The following is a 10,837-nucleotide window of genomic DNA, read 5'->3' as shown; positions in this document are numbered from 1 at the left end:
ACCTTGTGCCAGTCTCCCTTCCCCACACTGCCTGCCTCCCCTTTGCTGCCAGCTGACCTTTAGCCCCATCCAGTGGGATACCAGTGGGATGTCCTGGTGCCCAGAGCTGCTGGACTTTTGTGTTGCAGTGAGGATGCATGAGATACCAGTGTCAAATGCTCCTTGGCACTGGGCTAGGTTGACTCCTGGTTAACAGCCAGGGTGGGAATTTGCTTAATCCTGGTTTTGGCTTAGCTGAAAGTATCCAAGATGTTGTAGCTGTGGCTTCCAATACAACCTACACAGGGCATTGCCCTGAGTCAGGCAGGCAAAAGAAACTGGCTGAAATTGTGTTCAAGCATTTCCATATGTTTAAGCACCGTGATTTAGGGCACAGTGCTGACTGGAGCATGAGCCTTTTGCCTAATTTTCATAACCATGGGAATGCTGTGGGGCAGTCTGCGATTCTCCCCTTGTGTTATGGCCAAGCCACTGCTAGACTCTGTGGCACAAAGAATAGGAAAATACTGGTTCTCATACAGCAGTAATAATTGGCTCTGGCTAACAACAATTCCAGACTCCAACAAACATGGTTTTCTCTCTCAATTTGTGTGCCAGTTGCCATGGTAAGCAGGAAGCACAACCCAAGCATTTTCCTAAAGGGAAACTGAAGTCATGAAGGAGGTAGGAAAGGGAGTCAAGCCCTGAGTTCAGCAGCTGAGTAGGAAAAAAATATTTAATTTAACCTGATGATTCATCTGCCTTTTAGGGAGAACACAGAGCAAGCTGTGCTGCAGATATGTCCACTGAGGCTACAAGCACAAGAACACCCCTCTTTTTTTTCTCTCTGTGTTCCCAGGATGGAATTAGAGACACATAATAACAATACTTGCTTCCATGCTACAGCTCAGAGACTGGGTCAGTGAGAGCCAAGGAACTAAATTCATAATTTGTTTAAGTTCTTGCTTGTCCTTTACAAATCAACAGAAGTGCATACATGATGCACCAGAGGCCTTCATAGTAACTTCTCCTGTTCCAGCTTGGCTTCTGCTGTACAAGCACTGGGATCACAAAGTTTTTCCATACTCTACTCTGAGTTGCTCTGCATTATCACAGGCAAGGCAGAATTCTGCAGGTGTGCTAAATGGGAGGACATGGTAGCACACCACTGAAACTTCAGCCCGGTAGAACTAGAAATGGTAAGAAAAAAGACAATTTTACCTTTGAAAATTTTAAAGCATTTCAGATACCATTAATTCTACAGAAATCTCCCAGCCCTCACTTCATTTTCAGAGCTGCAAAGCAAGTGCAGTTCCCATAACCTCCAATCAGAAGAGTGTGTGGTCAGGCCCTAACCTTTAATCCCCACCATCAAAGCCCGCACAAACCCAGATCAGTGCCCTGGCCACTCACAAAACAAAAGAGGGGCTCAAACTCCATATCAGAGGATGACAAAAGCATTTGCACTGCATTCATAAATCAAATCCAGAAAAATAATAAAATGTTACAAAACATCACTAGGGCACAGATCTGTTTTTATAAAAACTCCAGTTTAATCTCATGGCTGAGACCTGGCAAAACATCTTTCTTTTGTGGCTGTTGTTTTTCTTTTCTTTTTTTAAACAATCAGGCACAGAGGCAGGCAAGTCCACACAGAAAAAAAAGCTTAACAAAACTGCAATTCATCAGAGCTAGCAAGAAAAATAATCACAAACCAGGGCCCATGGGATGGAGACAGTCCTCTTCATAGTGTCCAGCTTCCAGCCCTTCTCTTGACCTGGCAGCAAATAATATTTCAAAGGGGACTAGTGGCTGCAAGCACAAGATCCAAGGTCTAGACTGCTGCATGGAACCCTCAGAAAGTTCTTGCCTTCTGCCATCCTTCCTTTCTGGGGCTGTTGAAGTCCTACTCCATCTCCAGTTGAACTCAATGGGAAGTTTTCCATTCCTTACTTGGAGCAGCATTACTTATCACCAAGCCTTTACATCAATTAGGGGCAAGCACAGGTTAAACGAAATCGGGATCAGCTGCAGCTTCTCCCCCCACCCCTAGAGATTTTTATTCTTTTTTTTCTAGAGATGGAGAGAAGCAAAAGGGACAACTGCAAAACCTGGGCATGCCTGAAAGGTGGTATATGCTTCAGTAGATTGCTTGCATTTTCAAGGACTGGGGAAAAGCTTGTGGTGGAAAGCTAAATCAACCCTTGAACTCTGGTCTCCCCTGATCTTGTCACTTCCTTCCCAGGGCAAGATCCTTCTGAGGAAGGCAGATTCAGGCCTTCTGCCCACCACAGATTAACCAGAACTAATTAGCTAATCTGTGGGCAAAAAGCCATTTATCTCACACTCTCAGTGCTGCAAACGTAGCAGCAGAAAACAGTCCCATGCATCAGCCCAAGTATCACAGATGTGTAAAATACTATTTAGGAAATTCCTTCATTTTAATTACACTTCCTTTTTAATACATTTATATAGAATGATCTTTTATATATATATATATATAAATTTAAAAAATATTCACCATTACAGGCGTTTCAGAATCCATAAAGAAAGAAAAAAAGATATTGATTGCACCATTTGGACTCCAGATGGGGGAAAACGTTGTAGATGGATGCTCTCTAATACAGACCTAAGTTCCTCTGAAACTCTAAAGGCAAAAGAATTAAGCACTTCAGTCTTTCTGCAGTGATAGCATGAGATGGACAGCCCAGAGGACTGGCATTTATAAGGTAAAATACAATCTTCATTTCTGTTTCCTCTCCTGCCAGTGAGGCAGCTCCCACATGAGCTAACATTATCCATGCCCCTCCTTTCCATCAGGGATTCTCACCTTTGCCAGCTCAGCCCTCTCCCTCTGAACTATGTTTAAGAGAAGCTGCACCAACCCTCTGACTACATGGGAAGAATAAGTGAAATTTACTCACTTGCTTTCCACTGGTAAAAGTTCACAAGCAACACATGCTGGTGATATTTTGTCATGTCTGATACTGGGGCCATCTGCAAACTGGGGAATAGCCTTTACTTTTCACAGTCTCAGGAGAATTGAAATGTACTGCAGGGTCTCTGAAGTGATCCTTGTGGAGCTGCAGATGATGAGCCAGTCTATTTAGGAAGGTCCTTTCAGTAATACCAAGAAAAACTAGCTTGGCTCTCTTGGGCCAGACTTGTCTCCCATAAATCTGATCTATCCCTCTTCATAATGCTTCACAGATAAACAAAGGAAAAACAGAAACTAAACCCCCCAAAAAACAAAAACAATAGAAAACAAATCAAAAACTAAGAAGAAAAACCACAAGAAAGAAGAAAATCCTTTCTTAAAGAGATCAGGTCTGACCCCGAAACTGACACTGGGGATAGCTTAGTAAAGCTGGATCTCAGGAAGCTCCTGCCACCCAGGCAGCACCATTCAATGGGAGATGGCATCTGTCTTCTGGTCCTGTCCAACTCCCAAGCTCTGGTCCTTCAGATGACTGCAGGTGCCAGTATCAGCATGGATCCATCACCAAGCTTTACAGGCTCTGCAGAAGGCTGAGTCTGGAGTGAGGAACGATGACACCTGCACAACAGGGCACCTTGCAACCAAGAACATGCTTTCATCTCTGCAGGACCTGGGACTTTACTTTAAGTGTTCTTGATACATCAGCTGAAGGCTGGAGATGAAATTGTAGATAAGAAATGGGATCAAGCTACAAAATAGAGATATTATTACAGCATCTCTGCTTAATCAAAATCCAGGACCCAGATCTGAGTTCAGATTCTTAAACACCCTTAAAAAGTATAGTCTGGATACAGATTTTAGTTGAGGCTGATCTTTAATATCAAGTAAAGATTTCTAATAATTTTCTCTTGCAGGAGTTTCACCACTTTTGCCAAAAGCACTATTACTTATTGGAATGCTGTTAAGAGTTGAGACAGTGTATTATATACAAATTGCCAGACCTCATTTTTTGTTCATAGATCAGCTTATACGAGAATAAGGAGGGGAAAAAAATTGTTTTAACATGCCAAGGTTTCATCACATTTTCTTTTCTGTTTGATGCATTACTTCGTGAGCTTCTCTAGCTCCCTTCCAGGTGCCTTGGCAGTCAAAACTTCTAGGAACTGAGAGACTGTAAGTCCTTGCCCAAAGTAAACTATTTTGTTGATGCCAAAAAAAACTGGACATCATTTCCACAAATTTTACTTCCTCTAAAACCTTACCACAACACCTCGTATCACACCTTCCCTTTGTCATTAAGCCAGCCACAGTGATTAAAAGCTTTCTCATGAGGCAGTGCCATGTAAATGCAGTGTGGAGCTGTGCTAACTATGAGGAGCAGGAAGAACTGGAAATTCCCTAGTTTTAATAAGAGGCTGCACAGGCATATTATGGTCTGGGAGTAGAATAATACAATTGTCATGAAGCGGCATATTCTGGGCCTGCTGTCCACAGCTTGCCTAGGTAAAGCATAGGCTGCTGCCTGTGAGAGAACATGGACCCAAACAAGAACTCCAGGCTCTCATCTGGTTTAGTAATCTCCCTCAACAAAACTGACAGCAGGGACTTAGTTTTCTGCTCTGTTCCCATGTGGCACTATACACAAATAAAGAGTGCAGTGGGGAGGGTCAAAGACTGCAGCTGGTGACAAGGAAAAGCCCTCATGTTTTTTCACATTCCCTTCGGATATGGAAGGAGAAAATTCTGCTGAAGATACATCGGTTGCATTTGTAGGCCCAGAATTCTCAAAAATACTCCAGTATATCTCTCCTTTAGCAATCAAAGAGTTCAGAGAGAGCCCTGTATGGGGGGGCTCAGGGCCCTCCAGCCACAATGGCACTAATAAAGTGACACAGTCAGTACAGACTAGAAGCTCATGGGTTGAGTTTACTAACCATTGGAAATTGCCAGTGCTTCAGAAAACAAAGCCCTAAACTCACATCTTTGGGGAAATTCTGGCTGACACTCATTGTGATGGCTATAGCACCTCCTAACAGTTTACTGCTTAAACTACAGCCCATCGTACCCATCTGAGGGCCTACGGACTCAGACATTTCCAGGAATGATGGCCCCTGCAAGCACATTACAGGGACAATCTCAGTGCTGGCAGCAACTGTGTTCCCATCTCCTCCGTAGTCACCAGTGACACTTAAATTGCAGAGACAGCACAGGCTGTATCTGACTTTGCCATCGCCCACAGCCATAGATCAGGCAATAGATGAGCCTGTGGTGAATGCAGAGTTAGAGGCTTTATAAAGGAAGCTTTAATTCTATTCCCACGGCAGCTGTTGCATATCTGAACGTGTATTTGCCTGTAACATTAATGTTCCCTTCAGGAGAGAGTTTAATTCACTTCAAATCCCCCTCTCAGGACTTGTTCATGATCAGTTCTGCAGTCCCACAAATCATCCTCTTTACCATACTCTTAATCAATCTGAAAGCACTGAGGTCCAGGGAGGTGGCAACCAGCCACGCTCTCAAAGAAACAGTGTAAAATCATAGGAGAGGAAGTTTAAATGGAGAAGAAGCACCTGGGGACATGCCACACAGTGGCAATGAAAGACCAAGGGTCAAAGGTATGTCAGTCAGGGTGCAAGAGGGCAGTAGCCCAAGGATGTGGAGATAAGAAGATCCTCTTGCTTTTGTCTGCTGTTGGCAGTGTGGAGCTCATCTGGAGATGGCTGCAGAGGTGTCATCTGGCTTTAAGCAATGATGAAAATAGTTGATACTGGCCTTTGTTATGACCTTGCCTTGGCTTTCATTGCTATCAGCCTGAGGGGTCTCTACCACTGGGAAGCCAGCTGCACACTCATTCCTCAGCCACACGGATCTCGTGTGCCCCAGGAAGGTGTGACTGAGCACACAAAACTCATGAGCAAGACTTGGAAGACTAAAAGAACAGCTAGGCATTTCCTGTCCAGCTGCTTTCATTCCAGCCCTTGCACATGCTGGAAAGAGCATCTCCTTTGTTGCAAGGAGAGAGCTGGAGGCAGTCTCTTCAGGTTGTATGTTTATCAGTGGAACATCCTTGGGTGTCTCACTCCCTGTGTGATTTGCTCATGCCAGCTTCACCTTCCTCATCAGCTATCCCCAGCCTCCTGCACTGTTTATTTACACTGATTAATCAGAAAGTCCTTCATTGGTGTCTGGGAAACAATGGTAGGAGTTCCCAAACATCTGGACTTAGCTCCTCAGCAGATGTTTTGCCCCTGCATCCTGGGCTGCAGTGCTTTGTAAGAGTGTTTCCTCTCAGCCCTATTTTCTAATTATACAGAGATTTACTTTTCCTTTTTTCCATAGGGAGGATGAGAATTTCACAGGGCTTGTTAGAAAATAGGTGTGAGAAATGCAAGTTCCCTGGGACCGGCTTACCAAAAAAACCAGACAGTGAGGAACTGGGCAGGGGAGACAAGGGGAACAAAAAGCACGACAAAGATACTGTGACCTTCCATAGCAAAAGCTTTGCAGGAAACCATAAAGGATTCAGGTCCATCTTGCAGAGAATAGTCATAACAACAGCAAAATGGCAACAGAGTTGGTCTTGGACACTCCCACTCCAACCATCACAGAAAAAGAATAGGAGAAACAGCTGCTACTCAATCTGCCTCCCACTTCGTCCATCCAGTATCACAGAGCGCCTCTGGGGCTGGTAGAAGCAGCTGGTAGAGGTCTCCAGTCTCTGGCCATTCTTGGGGATGGTCATTTTGTTCCGCAGCGTCACCCCTTCAGGCGTTGTCCGCGCAGGGTCAGACAGATCGCCACAAATGGGGCTCAGAGAGGTGGTCTGAGTGGGGCTCCTGATGGGTGACAACAACACCCTGGAGTCTGCTGAGGAGCTGGGGTGGTCCATGATGGGGAAAGGGGGACTGAAGAGAATCAGACTCTGGGGCCTCCCAGGCCTAGATCTGTAGGAAGGTTTGGAGAACCCCGATGGCCTCTCTATCTTTGAAGACTGTGGGTTATCTCCAGCTGTCTCCCCACCAGAGGTGCGCTTTCGGCGCAGAACAGGGGCATCCAGAGCAGGGTGATGACTGGACTGAGACGGCTCCAGTGGAGAGCCAAGGCTGCCATGCCAAGGACAGGCTGAGTCCTTTTGAGCCGGGTCACTGTTTTCTTTCTCTGCTTTGGCTTTCTTCTCTGTCAGCGGGCTCTTGGGGGCCTCCAGGTGGCTCCATGCCACCCGTGGAGCTTGCCTGATGGCCTGCTTGGCTTCTGCTTCCTTCTTCTCAGCAGCTGGAGCAGTGTTCTGAGCCTGCAGGGGCTGGGGGATCTGGGTGTACTGAATCTTGGGCGGTATCACAGGCACCGCTCTAGCCTGGCACATCTTAATCATGAAGGAGGTCCTGACTGCTGACACGCTGACCGGGGCAGAGTTACGACGGCCAGTGGTGGCATGGGCCACTGCTAGGTAATCCAAGTCTAGATCCACGGGGGCATTGAAACGAGACCCCCAGGGAACACCTCTACTGGCAGCAGGGCAGTGTGTCGGCAGGGATGGGACAGAATCACTGCTTTTTACTTCCTTCTGCCCATACAGGAGGTTCCCAGGGGCAGATGGCATGGACAGGCTCTCAAATGTGAAGAAATCTGGGGCTGGGAGGAGTGAATCCAGGTTGAGGGATGAAGGCCTGGTCTTTACTTTGCGAGGTGTTTCTTCACCTTTATTACTCAGTTGTGACTCAGCAGCAGAACACAATGCTTTGGTGACAGTCTCTCCTCCCAGGGCAGTGTCCTGAGAGATGGATAACTCCTCCTTTGTGTTCTTTGTCTGTGAAGAACCGCCTGGGCTATTTTGGTGTGGCAAGGACAACTTTGAGCTCCAAGGGTTTTCTTTACTCACATGCACTTTCTTTTCGTCTGTCTCTGAAGGAAGGACTCTGGAGGGTCCTGCTTTCTCAGCTGGTGCTTTCTCCCTGATAAGAGGGTACTCAGGTTTTGAAGGTTCATCTGGAGGACTTGGGCCATTCCCACCTTGCAGAGCTTTACCCAAACTAGAGGGGGACATGGGTTGTGTTTTGGGCAGCTCACAAGTCCCTGAATGCAGAATGTCACTGCATGGTTGCTGCTGGTCAGTGGCATCTATGAAAGAGAAGGGGGTAGTCCATAGACTCAGCACTGTGTCTTTACTGTCCAGGGAGAGGCTGCGACTGAACCGTGGTCTAAGGGAAAGGCTTGTCTCTGCTCTCTGGCTCTGTGGGTGAAACTCCTGTGTCATTTTCTCCTGAAAGTCCTTAAAAGTGGGGGAATGGAGAGGGCTTGTAACCCACTGGTGATCCTCCCATGGCTCCACAAGTTCTAAGCTCTGCACATTATCTGTCCAGGCATCCTCATCATCCTGGTCACCAGCATCCTGGGTTCTGCTAATAGTACTGCCTTCCTTCACCTCCTGGATTCCAGCTCCACTCAGTGCCTTGGAGGAGAATGTGTCCCTTTCATCAGTAGTCATTATCTCATGCTTCTCCCTCTGAGTCTGGACTCTGGTAAGACCATCCTTTTCCCTCTGCAGCTGGCAAGTGCTATCTTTTTCTTTCCCTGATTCTGGACATGCTCCTTTGGAACAAGAAAATCCATCACTTGGGGCAATCTCACTAAATTCTGATTGACCATGAAGCTTCCAGTCGAGGGTAGGAGCGAGACATTCACTCCTGCTGTCCACCACTGAGTGGTGGTTCTTTGGAGTGGCTGTGCTTGTTGGAAGAGCGCCCAGTTTGGGTAGGGCTGAAGCACCACTCTGCTGTGCAACTGCATCAGACTGGCAGCTGGGGAGGCTGTCTTGTTGCTCCACGCCACTGCCACCAAATAAAGGCACCTGAGTTATCTGTGATGCTCTGCTTTCAGATTTCTGCTCAGCGAGTGTTGTACTCTGCCCTGGGCCAGAGGAAAGACTTTCTGTTTGTACTGGAGAAGAGGATTCAGAAACTGGGCTTGTCTTGGGGATAGCTGCTGGCAAGAGCAAGAGCTCCTCTTCAGGTTCTATAATTTTCAGTTCCTGCTGTATCTCTGGCCACAGTGGGTCTAGAAGGGCATTCGCCAGGTCCTCCTCAGTCTGAAAAACAGAAGAAATGCCATCACCTGGGAGCTCACAACTTCCAATAAATACCCCTCCATTTTCCCCAAGCAGCCCTCCCAGAACAGCCAGGCTCCTGGATGAGCACACTCACAGGTACAGAAACACAGACACACAGACTGCTACCAGTTCAAGGAAGAAAATACATCTATAAACAAGTGGGTTTATGGAGGAGAAGGTCTGAGGTGCAGCCAAAAGGAGGCCTGGACAGATATACTGAAATAGTGAGCTGAATGAGTAGCTGGAATGTTCCAGCCCATTTCTCAGCAATTCCCATTCAGGCTCACTTGGCCTTGCCAGAGAATATGCATTCCCAAACTGCACACAAACTCGAATGAATAATCTATTCAAGGAGCTATGCCAACAGATCTTTAAATAGCTGTCCAGAGATGAGTATCGCTGTAAGAAACTTGGTGAAAAGGCTTTGCTAGAGATACAGAGGAGGCAAAAAATAGTAAGAATTTAAAAAATAAAATTGTGTGTAGAGAATGGAAGTAAAAAGGACTGTTCAGGCTGCCCAGGACAAATGAGACAGCAAAATTAGAAGGGGAATTCAGAGACCACGGGTCAAAATGGTCAGACATCCGGACAGTCTCACATCTGGAGAGTCTCAGAGCAGACAGATGGTACAGACTGAAATTGTACAGTTACTGGAAAAGATGACCAAAAGGGGACAGTAGGTAGTTACATAAAGGTAAATCACCACATGGTGACTTCATAGAAGTGAAGTAAATCAGCCCATGGTCAAGTCTTGGTGCTGCTTTGCCTAAGTCACAGACTGAGTTTTCCCAACTACAGACACACAATGAAACTTTAAACAACCTCCCAGTCACTACCACGACATGGTCCCCCACCTTTCTCATGCCTTCCTCCTTACCACATCTCTTAGGCGCGATCCTTCTTCTGTCTTAGCCATCTCAGTCTCCTGCTGGTCACAGCTGCCTTCTGAGGAGACATCCTTCACCTTGAGCTGTCCCTGCTCTGCTTTGTCTGCTGGGAGTGGCCCCTTACAGAACTCCAAAGCTGGTGTTTGCTCCAAGGTGGGACTCTGCTCTGAGGACTGCTGAGGGCTGCTGGTGCTGCTTGTGCAGCTGCTTTGCCCACATATCTCCTGATTTTCTGCCGCTGGCTGTGGAGTTTCCGAGGATTCAGGTTTCCTGGCTGCCACCAGCTCCTCAGGAGGAGAGCCTGGATCAGAAACACAAACGAACAATGTAACTATTTGAGAGTGAGAACTTGTGCCCTGGGACAAAGCAGTGCTGCTAAGAGCCAACACCAACTAACAAAGCTGAAGAGCCCCCTCCAGGCACACCCAGACATTTCTGGGAGGTCACCCACCTCCCCAGACTCCTTGCTGCAACAAGCACCACCCTGGCCTGCTGTCAGAGTCAACACCCACCCTGCTACAGGTTGGTCTCTTTCCTGCCACAAGCCAGGCTGGAGAAACCTCCACACCAGCAAGCTGCAGGGCACTTCCAGCAGCCCGACTGAGAATCCATATCCCTCTCCTTAAGACAATTTACCTCTGGATGCTGCCACTGGCAGAGTTGGCCCCGACTGTTTCTCCTTGCGCTCTGCTGCCTGCTCTGTCCTTGTGTGGGTCCCTGCCTCCAGAGCAGAGGGGCTTGTGCTGTCCACCAGAGAAGACAGCTCCTCTAGACTGGAAAGGGAATGTTTCTCCTTGGTGGGCATGCGGCAGGGTGTGCTGTTGGTGCTGATGACTGCGGATACCCTCAGTGGGACAGAGACAGCAAATGGCTCCGAGATGTTCAGGGCTTTTCTCTGGTGACGCGGGGGGGGCTCCGAAGGGAAGA

At 47.2% G+C, this 10,837-nt stretch overlaps 1 protein-coding gene across 1 annotated transcript in view; it reads right to left on the bottom strand.

Annotated features, from left to right (window-relative positions):
- Positions 1–1,510: 1,510 nt before the first annotated feature.
- The window catches only part of ARHGAP31 (Rho GTPase activating protein 31), a 61,345-nt gene continuing 52,018 nt past the window's right edge, over positions 1,511–10,837 (bottom strand). Inside the window, exons 11-13 of the mRNA XM_017731913.1 lie at positions 10,547–10,814; positions 9,901–10,211; positions 1,511–9,002 (exon numbers count right to left, since the gene is read on the bottom strand). Of these exons, the coding sequence (XP_017587402.1) occupies positions 6,549–9,002; positions 9,901–10,211; positions 10,547–10,814 (3,033 nt within the window). The 3' untranslated portion in view covers positions 1,511–6,548. The remainder of the gene's footprint in view (positions 9,003–9,900; positions 10,212–10,546; positions 10,815–10,837) is intronic.

Source organism: Corvus brachyrhynchos, unplaced genomic scaffold, assembly GCF_000691975.1.
Source record: "Corvus brachyrhynchos isolate BGI_N302 unplaced genomic scaffold, ASM69197v1 scaffold3, whole genome shotgun sequence".
In the NCBI taxonomy this organism is placed as follows: Eukaryota; Metazoa; Chordata; class Aves; order Passeriformes; family Corvidae; genus Corvus; species Corvus brachyrhynchos.
Note: the sequence above shows the minus strand (reverse complement) of the source record. Positions and strands in the feature narration are given on the sequence as shown.